Source organism: Talaromyces stipitatus, genomic scaffold (assembly GCF_000003125.1).
Source record: "Talaromyces stipitatus ATCC 10500 scf_1105507295523 genomic scaffold, whole genome shotgun sequence".
Classification (NCBI taxonomy): Eukaryota; Fungi; Ascomycota; class Eurotiomycetes; order Eurotiales; family Trichocomaceae; genus Talaromyces; species Talaromyces stipitatus.
Window position 1 is genome coordinate 466,175 of NW_002990113.1, and position 13,475 is coordinate 479,649.

General features: G+C 48.6%; 4 protein-coding genes across 5 annotated transcripts, besides 4 other annotated features; 1 reads left to right on the forward strand and 3 right to left on the reverse strand.

Annotated features, from left to right (window-relative positions):
- Positions 1-533: 533 nt before the first annotated feature.
- Positions 534-2,551, forward strand: TSTA_061310 (the record flags this gene model as incomplete). Of its 2 annotated transcripts, none has more annotated exons than XM_002339987.1 (4): positions 534-692; positions 752-1,230; positions 1,283-1,977; positions 2,033-2,551. In XM_002339987.1, the coding sequence occupies 3 exons, from the start codon at positions 534-536 to the stop codon at positions 1,782-1,784; spliced, it is 1,140 nt and encodes a 379-aa protein (XP_002340028.1). In that variant the 3' UTR covers positions 1,785-1,977; positions 2,033-2,551. The 2 variants fall into 2 exon arrangements, with proteins under 2 accessions (XP_002340028.1, XP_002340027.1); XM_002339986.1 differs by having other exon boundaries at positions 2,048-2,551.
- A 1,644-nt stretch (positions 2,552-4,195) lies between these two features.
- TSTA_061320 (uncharacterized protein) lies at positions 4,196-9,379 on the reverse strand (the record flags this gene model as incomplete). Its single annotated transcript, XM_002339988.1, has 2 exons — positions 4,196-7,525; positions 7,724-9,379. The coding sequence occupies 2 exons, from the start codon at positions 9,377-9,379 to the stop codon at positions 4,196-4,198; spliced, it is 4,986 nt and encodes a 1,661-aa protein (XP_002340029.1).
- Positions 4,316-7,369: a mobile genetic element.
- Positions 6,542-7,039: a mobile genetic element.
- A 695-nt stretch (positions 9,380-10,074) lies between the features above and the next one.
- Positions 10,075-10,099: a microsatellite.
- A 443-nt stretch (positions 10,100-10,542) lies between these two features.
- Positions 10,543-13,475: part of a mobile genetic element that runs on past the window's edge.
- On the reverse strand, positions 10,969-11,640 carry TSTA_061330 (uncharacterized protein; the record flags this gene model as incomplete). Its single annotated transcript, XM_002339989.1, has 2 exons — positions 10,969-11,118; positions 11,371-11,640. The coding sequence occupies 2 exons, from the start codon at positions 11,638-11,640 to the stop codon at positions 10,969-10,971; spliced, it is 420 nt and encodes a 139-aa protein (XP_002340030.1).
- Positions 11,674-13,347, reverse strand: TSTA_061340 (reverse transcriptase, putative; the record flags this gene model as incomplete). The annotated part of the gene is made up of 3 exons (XM_002339990.1): positions 11,674-12,189; positions 12,355-13,020; positions 13,048-13,347. The coding sequence occupies 3 exons, from the start codon at positions 13,345-13,347 to the stop codon at positions 11,674-11,676; spliced, it is 1,482 nt and encodes a 493-aa protein (XP_002340031.1).

Sequence of the window (13,475 nt, forward strand, 5' to 3'; positions counted from 1 at the left end):
GGCTGTGTTTTTGATGTTTGTAAATGGCGGGTTGAGATTTTGAAGATTTTGGCCCTTGAGCCCCGGCCGACTCCCAACCGCAGGGTGGGGGAGGCGACGCGACGGGTAACCCTTTTTCTGAGACATCAACGGCCAGTAATCTAAGGTCAGCCGTCCTTAAGCTATCAGGTTCTACGGAACTACCCCGTACATCGACATAGTTTTCCCAGAAAGCCGAGAAAACGTGTAGCTGTCAAAGCAAAAACCGAAAGGGCAATTCAAGCTCGGCAGAGCAAATACGAAGGTCTGGGTCGTTCTGTCGCAATAATACAGCTCGTGTTTCTGTCTGGTCTGTCTGATGGAGATATGCCGATCTTGCCGCGTCAAATTTTCCACGTAATTGACATGTAGAAGGCCCACCCACCCTGTGCCACCGTTGAAATATTACAAAATATGACTTTTTCTCTCCTTGTAGAACAATCGTCATATCATCGCATGTCTGTCTGTGTTTGTTGTTGTCTTCTTTTCTTCATGAATTTGTATATATCGCCACTATGAGTAGTCACGGTCCAGATGACCTACAGCCATGGTCAATTGCAGTGACGGCCTCTATGACTTCTCTTGCATTTATTTGTGTCTGCTTGCGTCTGTTGTCTCGATATGAGCGCAAACAGGCTCTCTGGTGGGACGATTATATGATCGTTTTCTCCATGGTATGCGTGCTGTGCACACACTCTATCATATACAAGTGTCAACTAACGACTACGAAAAGGTATGGAACCTCATAGTGGTGGTATTTATTTGTCTGATGATTCATGCTGGCATGGGTCTCCACGTTGCAGAGGTTGGTGTTGAGGGTGCCGTATTGATGGCCAAATATCTCGTTGCGGCCGAGGTTCTCTACGTGTACAACCTGGTCTGGACCAAGCTATCCTTTTTATTGATGTACTACCGGATTTTCCACTTCCCCTATTTCAAGCGATGGGCCTACATCATTGGCGGGTTCGTCATTATCTGGGTTATCACCGTCACTTTCTTGTTTATTTTCATCTGTGTGCCAGTCCAGAAGCTGTGGTATCCTGACTTACCGGGTCATTGCATCAACCAAATCGGCACTTGGATCGCCAACGCTTCATCGACGATTGCCACCGACTTGGTGATTTTGATTTTACCGATACCCCAGATTTGGAAATTGCAGTTGGGTAAAGTGGAAAAGGTCGCGTTGACTTTGACATTTTGCCTCGGGTTTTTGTAAGTCTTCTTCCTCCAAATCTTTTTAATACTAACGCAAGATCATGAATAGCGTCGTTTTTGCTTCTGTCTACCGCTTCACAGTCCTGTTTTCCTACAGCGCTAAAGATCCGACTTACACGCTCGCTCACACAGTCGGCTGGACGGTAATTGAAATGTCCGCAGGAATCATGTCAGCATGTCTACCGACGATGCGACCTGCACTTATGTTCCTGGCTCGCTCGATCGGGATCAGGCATCTTGTATCGCCCTGGGGCTCTCGCAACACCACGGCCGGACTCACGGAGAACCAGGGCACTAGACCACTCGACAGCAGCAACAACCACCTACGGAAAGACAGCCAGCGCGCCTTCACACGCATTCCCGATGATAAGCTGGGCGATAGGGATGATTGGACTCCGGTCTCCGCAGATGCGTCGCTGAGACCTGATAAATGCGCGGCGATGGTCACCAGGGCGATGGGCTCGAGAGGCGATGAGGAGAGCTTGGAGGGTGATGAGGTTCCGTTGCACAATATTAGAATACAGACTGACTTCAAGCGGACGGACAAATGAATGGCTGTGGGTGTATGTCGGTGACCTGACCCATACGGGATAGCATTGATACCATGATTTGTCAATCCCTTGTGGAATCTCGTCTCATGGGGGGTAGTGCAGCTACAACGATCTGTCCATTGCACGAGGGCTGCCGTCTCATATGGGCTCCGGTGTGCGGTAACACGCCGATTCAGCCAATTATCACCTATTGGTAACGTCAATCTAGCCTCCTTTTTTTCTAGCCAGAATTCTTATCGCTATCTCAGCTGATTGTAAAAAAGTGTGCACTTTTGTTCATTTCAATTGATCAATCCTTGTTGCGAAGGGACGCTAAACTAAATTTGTGTGCGGAAATTCCGGAGCTTGGCGCTACGCCAGGAGATCTCGAAGTCACGGAGGCAAATTTGTGAATTAGGAGTCGTGCATGGGGATCTGCGGTTTGGGAATATGTTATGGAATGATGAACTGCGTCGGGTCATGATCATAGATTTTCACTGGTCTCAAATTGACCGCCGGCCAACAAGACAGCGGGTTGGATCTTTGAAGAGACCACCCAACCTCAATATACAGACGCACCAGTCTAAACGGCCTCGCCTTCTCTATACATGAGTATATCCGTCGATCATTTTCGTATGATGGGATCGCCAACACGGTTCACTTGACTCTGATGAGCTATGCCGAGAGAAATCTGGCTAGGCGACATAAAATTGATTAGGCTCAGCTCATTAGACAGATCGAGACATTGTTATGTGCATTTCATGATCACGTAAAATACCACATCATTACCATCAAGTATTGTATCAGTGATTGATCTTCACGTGTTCCAGCCATGGTTATATCTTAGAGGCTAATGAATTAGGCCTGCACCGAAGATATGGCGTAGAGGATTGCCTCAGTCTAGGTGACACGAGCACTAGTCCTAGGATAGATTAGTCACAGAAAGTTCGAGAACCATTTAAAGTGGCAAGTATATATATGTTGTCCCTCATATAGTACCGCACGACAACTTCCTTTCTTAGATATAAAGTACAGCACGATGGAAGTAGTTAAAAGTTTAGCAACACAAAAAATACAAGAGCTTTTAGCGCTCTATGGAATTGGTCATCGCAGTGATGAGCCAATACAGGAACACATTAATTATATTGTGAATTATAGTGAGCATGCTAAGAGTGACGTGGCTACAATATTAAGTTTATCTAAGTACATGCAATGCGTGTTAAGGACGGAATTGAAAGGTTCATAGACCCCATTCTACCAATTAATACCTAAACCGCCCAGACGCCTCCTAGTTCGGCAAAAGAATTGCGAGGATCCTACCAACTTTTATCACGCAATTTAAAATGAGGCCTAGATGATTTTAAAGGGCTAACTAGTCCATCAAGGAAAAAGAAAAGAGCAAATAAGAAACCTACCCATCTTGGACCTAGTAAGGTGGATGCAAATTGTAAGGATGTAGCGACAGCAGAAAATACTACTACTCATCAAATAGGCTCTACCAATCGACCTCTGACAGTAACAGCGGATACAGTCACGACAAATACCATGTCCACAGCTAATGATACCACTTGCACATCATTGCCAACCAATTCCTTGGTACTGGGTGCGCAATCGCACCTGCCGACCTTATTAAACCCTGTAAAAGCGGTTGACACTATGATAAGTATATTATAGAATTGTGTGAAGCTCAATAATACTATTAGCAAGTATGGTTGGCAAACTCAGCAAATCTGGTCCACTATAGAAGTCGAAAAAATGCAATTGTACATAGACAATATCGCGCAACATAAATATGAAGAGGCAGTTCGTATTATGAGAGGAGATAATGCGCTTTTAGCACGAAGGGATATGCAAGGCTAATATAATAAGACCGTGTACTAGGACATCATTTCTAAAAGAGCTAAGTTGATCCACCCTGCGATCTTATCTACTCCTAAGGGACCTCTAGATGAGTTTACCATGGCTAAAAAGATTATGACAAAGGTGTTCATGCGAGAAGCAGAGTTCGGAACTAGTGTGGAGAATTAGCAGTGGTATTAGAATCTGTTGGTTTAGCTACGTCCCGTATCACGAAGCGTAGGATATCGTAAGCTAGGGCGATCCAACTGCCCTACGTGGTGAGCCTTGCTATATAGCACGAAATGTAATAATAAAAAAGACTGACCCCCGAAACTAGGGGGGCGGGGTGCCTAGATACATTATATGGTGTTGGTCGCTCTAGCGCACGGAGAATAGTAATCCCGACCAGTTCGCGTACGAATCGACGGCGTGCTACAGCGCCGTATAGTGATTCGTAAGATCGCTATTCAAACACTGGCAGTCTTCTAAGGAGCAGAAATACAGTAAGGAATGACAATAGTTGATGAGGCAAAGGAAATATCAGAAGAATGAAGCAAGAGTAACAGGTGCGAACCGGGGTAAGGAATGACGGCCTATGGAGCCGGTGTAGCGACAGGTGTCGCGAATCGTACGTTCTTTGACTCGGAGGTGCGCTTTGTTGACGGCCTTTCGACCCAACCGTCAACGTCGATGCGTAGCTTGTTCGTATCGATAAGCTCTTGTAAAGCGCGACAGGGCTTGCTCTTGGTCATCGCGTCGGCAGGGTTGCTGTTGCCGTTGATCCATCTCACCTCCGTGATCTCTTGTCGTTCGTACGATTGACGGAGGCACATGAGATCGATCATGAGGCGTTTTTCGCGGGTCGTACCCAACTTGACGAGGCATTCGTAAAGGCTCTTCGAGTCGGTGCAAAGGACTAGCGGGAGCGGCTCCGAAAGATGCAGCAGCTGGGTGAGGGTTGATTTGATTGCTGCGGCCGCATCAAATCCATTGGCCATACCGTACATTTCTGAAGCGAGCACGCTTCGGGTAATCCTCTTACACTTGGTGGAGGACCAATGGAGGATATTCGCATTATTTCGTGCGTCTGCGAGTACGATAACGTGGCCAATTTGGGAAGAAGAGTCCTTGTTATTGGCAAACGAAGCATCAACGAATGCGTACAGTTTTGCAGTCCGTAGATCGATCTTGACGAACCGTAGCCCGCGGGTGGAATTGTCAATCTGCCATTGAAGTCGTTTATTGAGCGCCTTTATATCCTCTTTTCCCGGTTGTGTAGCTTGCGCTGCGAAGGATAGATCGAACGAGGCTTCGGGTTGTGAGACGGAAGCAATATACGCACCAAGGGCTCGTTGGGCAATGTACTGTTCGTGCGGAGATGCGTTTTTGCGAACCTTGCCACGGGAGCTGACCGTATCCGAAGGGTGATCTTGTACGAGCCGAATGTTCTTACAGGTGCGTTCTTGGGTAAGAGTAATACCCTGGGCATTCTCTGTAATTACCGCACCGTTGAATCGTAGCGATTTGCCAGTTGTGAGCTGTTCACGGGGCTTGCAAAGGATATTCGCACGTTTGATTTGCTCTTCTTCTCGTGCGGCAAAGGCTTCGTCAGCGACAATGAGTGTGTCATCCGTTTGCATGCCGATCACACCAAATCCTTGCTCCGGATCACAGCAGTGAAGGAGGCATGGATCGTATGTGGAGGTCTCCATGCCAAGTTGCTTGGTGTGGTGCTTATGGTAGGTGTGAAACCAGTGGTTGCCTGCTTCAGGGATGCCATATAATGGCTGTACGACTTTCAAGAATTCGCAGCCGGGGAAAAAGTGACGCAATTCGGGTGGTATTTGAATATAAAATTCGCGGTTGAGCTTCGTCGTCGACTGTATATAGGCCTGCGTGACGTCGCGGATCCAGAACCATACTCTGTCTTTGCTTATCCCGATACAGAGAATCAGGCGTTGGCTAGAGCGCTGAATCGTAGGTGACTGCGTTAGTACGAATTCTTTGTCCTTGTCGTTATAGGCTTGTACGACGAGCCGCGATTTCTCGAACGCTTTGTTGGTGCCTTTATTCTTGACCTCGTCGACGAACCTGAAGCCGTAGATGCGGGCATCTGGCGGGATATCCTCTCGATTGACGGCCATGAATACGCCTCTTTCCAGTAGTCCGGTAACCTCTTTGCGGCGCGATTCGTCGAACTGGCCGTCGCCAGTGAGCTGTACGAGTTGGGTGAAGATATCCGCGATTTCCTTTAAGCACGTGTTGTCAATCTCTTGCAAGTACGTGAGGTCATCTCGATAACGAGACGGTAAACGGTGCTCGCGTTGAGGACGTGACGGTTGTGCTTTGGCGTTATTAGGCTTGGACGGTGGTGTAGCGACTTGAGGTGTGGGAGTTGGTGCGTTTAACGGTGCCGTAGGTGGTGCTTCCTCTGGAGCTGGCTGCTCGTCATCTTTGTGCTCCGAATCGTCATCTTTGTAGTACGGTTTGACGACAGTTGACCTAAACTTTGTAGGTCCGTTGGGGAGCTCCACGGTGCACGTTTCTCCATCGATTGATATGAGCTTGTACGGTCCTTTCCATTTGCCAGGGTATCCAGTCCCACCTTCACGCCATACAAGCACGTCCGAATTGAGAGGAAGACGGTGCACGAGCGTAGACGACGGTCCATTGCGAGTATTGAGCGCGTTGTTGACTTGGCGTACGGTGTGAAGCCTTCGTACTTCGGTCATTGCTTTTTTGACTGCAGCAGCGCGTTGAACAACCGTGGATGCGGGAGGACTGTAGTCCGTTATTCGGGGGTACGCTCCAAAGACGAGAAGTGTAGGAACGTAGCCATCTGGACCTGCGGTATCGTTGACAGCTTTGACGGCCATTTGAAGCGCCATTTCAGGTGCAAGCTCTGGTACTTCTTCCGAAATGATCTCGTACGAGCGACGTAGTACGGCATGGTAACGTTCAACAACACCAATTGACCAATGTGCTTCGACAGGAACGTTGACCGTAATCGTACTAACAGATGAGGCGAGCTGTGTAAATTCTTTGCTTACGAAATTCTTTCCTGCGTCGGTAACAATAAAATCTGGAGGGCCAAGGTACATGTCGATCCACAACATTTGTAGTGCATCCCATGTCGCTTTTGCGGATATGCTCGTAAGCCAGCATGCAGCGTTAAAACGTGTTGCTTCGTCCACGATATGGAGCACCGGCTTGCCATTGATATACATGATGTCCACAATGATTGAATGGTTGAATTCGACCTCGTCCCGTAGTGTAAAGCGGAAGCGGCCAGGTGATTTCCCGTACGTCTGGCAATGGTGGCAAAATTTGTTGATCCTTTCTATCACTTTGGGATTTGCATCGTAGCCTGCGCGTAATAAGGTTTTGTGTAGTCGTCCGACAGAAGGATGTCCGAATCGGCGGTGTAAACGACGTAGTTCGGCGGCTGTGAGAAAGCATTGGTCTTCGTCAAAGGACTGTATGATGTACGATACAAGGGAGTAATCCCAAATGAGAAAAGGATGGCCGAATCGTTGTACGACTGGTGCGGTCATGTACGGTTCGTCGCGAACAAGGAGATCCTTCGTGTTATCATAATAAACCTTGAGGCGGTCGAGATCCTTGATACAGAGTAGGAAAGGTGTCATGGCTTCGACAATATGGAATCGTACGGTGCCAATTGGGGTCTTTATATCAATTGAACCTAGGGACTGTAACGGTTCACCGGCGCCGAATCTGATGCTTGCTGCTCCGGTGGTTGAGGTATCAATCGTAATATTCTTGGCGACTTTTCGATATGCGAGATACTGGGCGTATCCAGCCGTTGAGATCTCCGCAGCACCAGTATCAATAAGTAGTCCCATAAACGTGTTTGACGAGTATCGGTCCTCTGTGAGAAAGGCATATTCGGGTACGGTTAGATGCTGAAAGATTGATGTGAGCTCGGTATCGTCTTTTTCATTGTAGCCTAGGTCCGTTATACGGTCTTGTTGACTGCCTAGTAGGCATGAGAGATAGTGCGCTGCAGAACGATTAGCGAGCTCGGCTGTGAGTCAGGGTGAGAATTTATTATGATCTGTAGCGGCGATTGTGAAGTATCCTGTTGCTGTGCCTGGCTCAACCTTCTCGCGGTCCGGGAGGTTATATTGGCTGGGTTTGTCAATCTCAGTAAGGTACGATTCGAAGCTTTTGCTGGTGTCCTTTTTGCCTTCTTTTTGTACAATATATTGGTCTATTACAGCTTCGTATGGCTTCCTAGTGGCTCGGCGTTCTTCCTCGGTATGCTCTGTAGACCAGCAGCCCGGCTTCTTACAGACATGGCAAACCTGCGGTGCATGATCTCGGGAGTAGCGGCGCGGTGAGCGACTCGGGTATCGTGAGTTGCTTCGTTCTCGTGAGCGGCCTTGCCCATATGATGAACGACCTCGGTGCGGCGAACGTGACGGCTGGCGGGTGTTGTAGCGGCGGTCCGTAAAGTTGATGCCATGAACGTTGCTCTGTTGTTTACGTTCATACTGTCTCACATTCGATTGGAGGTCCTGAATTAGGCCTGGTACAGTTGGCGCTGGCTTTGCCGTAGCCCAGTCACATGCTGGATGTGTGCTCGTTGCTTCAAGTAGCTTCATGTGCCAGTATGTCTGTGTTTGCAGCTCGTCCGGTAGGCAATAAAATAAATCTTGTAGTTGCACCAGCATTGAATTGAGGCACTCGTACACTGATTTCTCCGGGTTGGCCTGGATCGTACTGGCTAGCGTTGTGGCGGACCATTCAGTTTTTATAGATCGCTGGTGCTCCGGTCCTTCGAAGCGAGCGATAATCTCTTCCGCTGGATCCTTTCCTTGTACGATCCATAGGTCGATGTTGTCCCAGTAGTAGCTAAGGGCTGCGTCCCTGAGCATGTGCGGTAGTGCTTCTCTGTACGATTCGGGGGTGTTGGGCAGTCCGTTCTGACGGCAATAGCCATAGAAGATCTTCAGCTTCCTTTTGAATGAGTCACCAGAGCCTTTATATTTAAGCTCGGATGCACCGTTATAGCTCTTACCGATATTTATAATTGCTTGTACAGCTGTATATTGTGGCTGCGGCCGTAGGCTTTGTGTGTTAATATTCTGTTGCTCCTGCAATTCAGGGATGCCATGTAGCTGGGCTGTTGTTCCTGCGGTTGTACGAGATGCTAGGGCTGGTGTGAATGGGGTCAAAAATCTTGTCGCTTGGTACGGTGTCTCCGGGGCTGCATTTGACGATAGTGCCGGGTCTAAGTCTGACCTTGATCTTGTTACAACTCCGGTATGAGCTCTTTGGTACGGTGTAGGCGTATCCGGGACCGTACGAAGGTGGGATTCCGGTTCGGGGGTCGTTGCAACAATTCTTTGCGGTTGGGTATTGGCAGCGATTACGGACGTGAATCTGGTGTTTATATCTGATGATTCGAAGGTCCTACCCTTTCGGAGGTGTGCAATAACCTCAGTTTCGGTCCACTCATGGGGCTCTCGCTGGGCGGCAGCTGTTGCTACATTTTCGGCAATAAGATAACCTTTCGTATCGTCAACATACACGCCGTTGCTCTTGAGTAAAGTGATAAGCTTGCTGAGCAGTAGAAAAGACGTCTGCCGGAGGTGGTCAAGGCTCCATTTTTCAAAGTCTTGTTTGAATATAGCCCATAGAACCACGTCCTCTGCCTCTTTATACTCCTTCAACTTCCCTTCAACGTATGTGTCACGTTGGGTCCGGTTCTTGCCCTCAGGGTCGAATTCGTTTGGATTCGTATTTGGGGCCATTGTCAGGTTGATATAAGGGGTCGGTTATATCAAGAATTCGATGTACGAATGAACGTCTATCGAAAGGGAAAAGGTTCGGGTTTTTGGCTCAAATCAGGTGTCTGATCTGCGGCCACTGATCAGTGTTGGTTTAGCTACGTCCCGTATCACGAAGCGTAGGATATCGTAAGCTAGGGCGATCCAACTGCCCTACGTGGTGAGCCTTGCTATATAGCACGAAATGTAATAATAAAAAAGACTGACCCCCGAAACTAGGGGGGCGGGGTGCCTAGATACATTATATGGTGTTGGTCGCTCTAGCGCACGGAGAATAGTAATCCCGACCAGTTCGCGTACGAATCGACGGCGTGCTACAGCGCCGTATAGTGATTCGTAAGATCGCTATTCAAACAGAATCTTTGGAAGAAGCTGTCTAAGATGTGTAGGGCGGGTATCAGTAAGATTCTCCTATACTGAACAAACAAATTTGACACTTACTGTGGGTTGGCTTATAAAGCCAATAAAACAATGTACGTACGTCCGTACACGCGCTTCAGGTGGTACTCCAAGTACTATGGTCAATTGTATTCAATCGTCTGTACTGTCTTAATGAGGCCCCGACGCGGTCTATATAGTCCTTGCTTGACGAGGTCACGTGTACCTTCATGTGACCTCTCCTTGGTTCGCGTCGGTGCCAGGAATCTCGATTGCACATATGATTGATTGATTGATTGATTGATTCATACACGCATCTAAGCCTAGTGGCCGGCGGCGCCTTCTAATTGGGCAGCGGGCGTACTACCGTATAAAAGCATAAATCAACGTCAACGTGCCAAGACGCTTCCGGCTTGACGCTGACTTAGTCAACTCCACGCGAAAGTCTCGACACGTATCCGTATCCAGATCCGAAGACCACCAACAACAGATAACGAGCGAACAGAACGCCGAACCAACAAAGGAAATGTGTATATATACAAAATGAGTGAAGGATCTCGGTGCGGGATGACGTGATATTTATGTTTTGGTGCCCGGTTCTATTTCCAAACGTGTCAAGTGGCTGATCCGTCCAAGCCGAATTAACATGGTTACTCTTTATCAGGGTAGTGTCGCACTCACTGTGAGCGCGTGGTTGTTAAGGGGGTTACGTGATGGAACTGCGTCAATAGACCAGTCCGCATCATAAATTCAATACTCTGCCGAACCCACTGAGGTTCGCTAAGGAGCTTCCAATAATCTATTTCGCGTGCTTCTTTCCAGAGAGTCTCCATACGCAGGTTTATATGGGTAGGACACTGTATGAGGACGTGGGCTGTATCCTGATCCCCAAGGCCACATTCGCATTGAGGTAAGTCTTCAATCCGTACACTTGCTAGGAAGCTGCGTAGCGCTGATTTACCTATTTGTAGTTGGATTAACACTGAACTCCAAGCCTATCGTAATCCCTCGTGTAGCTGCAACACCATCTTCGTTGGTGCTTTGATTATCCAATAGAGATGCCGTCCATGGTTGGCATGCTCCCACTGTTCCTTCCACCTCTTTGCAAAGCCTGCATGTAGCCTCTGGCAACACACTGCTATAAGGATAGTTGACTGATTTGGAATATACGACATTCATGCGGCGTGTGGTGTAGTCTGATTGGGTGCGCTGATCCTGGCTATGCGGGCGTTCTCCTGTGTACGCCGTGTCGCCTCGACTGCAGCCAACTTTGCCAGCTGGTCTGCTTTCTCGTTGCCTGGGACCCCTTTGTGGCCTGGCACCCACTGTAGTCGTACACGCCATCGAGATCGGTTGTCGCGTAGGAGGCCCAGGTGTCGTACAATCCGTCAAAGAATATACTGCCCAGAGGACCGCCCTGGCTGGCACGTGGCGCGTATTGTGGCTTAATTATCTGTATAGATTGTAGCTTCGTGTGGGTTGTCATCGCATGGCTGGCTTCGGAGTAGGATTTCCAATGCTGCATCGATTCCCTCCAGTTCCCCTGCATAAACAGTATGTGTGTCAGATGAGCCTACTGGCTTATAAGCCTGTCCTATTGATGAGTAGACCGCTGCCCCAATCCCATTGTCAAAGCCGCTCCCATCGGTAAAGAACTGTATTGTTGTATCTGTTCCTGAGATTGCTTCAATAGCCTTGATAGCCTCCTCACGGGTATCGTTAATCCTTGCTTCTGGTGGCTCCCACCACGGTGGCACTACAAAGGGGTAGATTGTCTCGATGCGTTGGCTAGTATCACTCCCCAGTTTGCGGTCGATGGCTGTTTCTAATCGATGAAGTGGCAACATGTATGGGTCGTTACAGTAGGCTTGGCCATGTATTTAGTAAAGCGTAGATCGAAGTGGTGAGGTCATGATCCGCAGGCAGGCCTCCTCAGCCAGCTTTGCGAGCGTGAGCTCTGCAGGTGGTACATGGAGACAGACCTCTAGGGCCTGTCGTAACATACGTTTGAACGCGCCGGATATCTGGTGAAGAGCCTGATCCTGGATCAATCGGATGGCTTGCTCTGCAGCTCGCTGCGCACCGGTGAACCCTCTTCCACCTCGTATATACCACGTGGAGCACGCGTACATGATCTGTGGTTGGAGGACAGCTGTATATATCTTCCTTAGATGAACCAGGGGCGTTCCCCATGTCGATCCTGCAATTGAGCTTAATCCCACTACCAGTTTTGCAGCCTTCTTTCTCATCTCCTGTACGTGCACTTCCCCAGTGAGGTGGGTATCCAGATAAACTCCTAGATATTTGATTGAGTCCGTAGGCTTAATTTCTACTCCCTTAATTATGAGAGGTATATCCAGCCTACCACTCGGCTTAGGCACCATTTGGTGCTTCCGCTAAAAGTGGGTAAGTTGATATTTGGCAGGCGCAAATTTAGAGGCATGTATCCTCTCCCAGCGCTCTGCAACCTGGTGTACTTTGGTGAGTGTGTGGCAGTTGGCTGCGGCGGAGGTCCTATATGTCATGATGAAGATGTCGTCAATATATCTAAGTACAATTACGTCCGGGCACTCGGCGAGTATCTGCTTAATAAGATCTGCATTAAAGAATAGGAATAGGATTAGTGACAATGGGGAGCCCTGCGGAATGCCTGTATTAACTAGAAATTCCCCCATATTGCCCTCTAGGAGTGTGATTGACGTGCGGCAATTACTTAGAAAGCTCTCAATCCAGCCAATCAGGTCATCTAGCACCTGGCGCTTTCGTAGGTCGTGTATCAGCCTTATATAATTGACGTTGTCAAAAGCCCCTGCCGCGTCAAGTGCAAGCCCTGAGGCTACTCGTGAGCCCTCTCTCCACGCACTATGGGTCTCTTCTAGTAAGAGATGGATTGCTAGTTCGCATGAGCGGCCGCGACGTCCTCCAATATGTTGCTTTAGTAAAAGATTATATTGCTCCACTAGATAGCTGAGACGTCTGGCTAACACTGATTCTAGTGCTTTGCCAATCGTGCTCAGTAACGCTATTGGGCAATACGCCTTTAGATCAGAGTAATCAGGCTTTCCAGGCTTGCGAAGGATGACTATTGTCGACTTTCGGAAATGGTCAGGGCAGTATTGTTGACGTAGACATGTATTAAAGAGATTAACAAGATAGGCCTCGATAGTAGGGAGCAGCCTTTGTAGGACCAGATTGGGGATTCCATCTGGCCCTGGTGCTTTGTTGGGCTTCACATTGGTTACTGCTGTTCAGACTTCGTCTAACGTGATTGGTGGCATCGTATACGGTTTGGGATATCTATATTGTGGCCCAATATCTGACAGATCTGCCTCCGGGGGCTCTGGGTGGAGGACCTCTCGGAATAGGGCTGCTTTCTCCTTTGGGGCTGTGTAACTCGTGTTATTGTAGTGTAACGTTGGGGTAAACGTGGCACGTGGTTTGCCCCTATTGCGGACCCAACGGGCAATTCTCCAGAATCCATCTATTGACTCTGTTGCCTGCTCAATTCGTTGGCGATGTAGATCTCGTGCGAGCTCATTGGTGCGCCGTTTCATCTCTTTCCTAGCCTCTGCGTAGTCCTCCCATGCCTGATCTGTATTTATACGACGTGCGTGTCGTCTACACCTAGATACGTGGTGTTTAAGCTTCGCCATCTCTGGGGTGTAGCCCGCTCGTGAGTAGA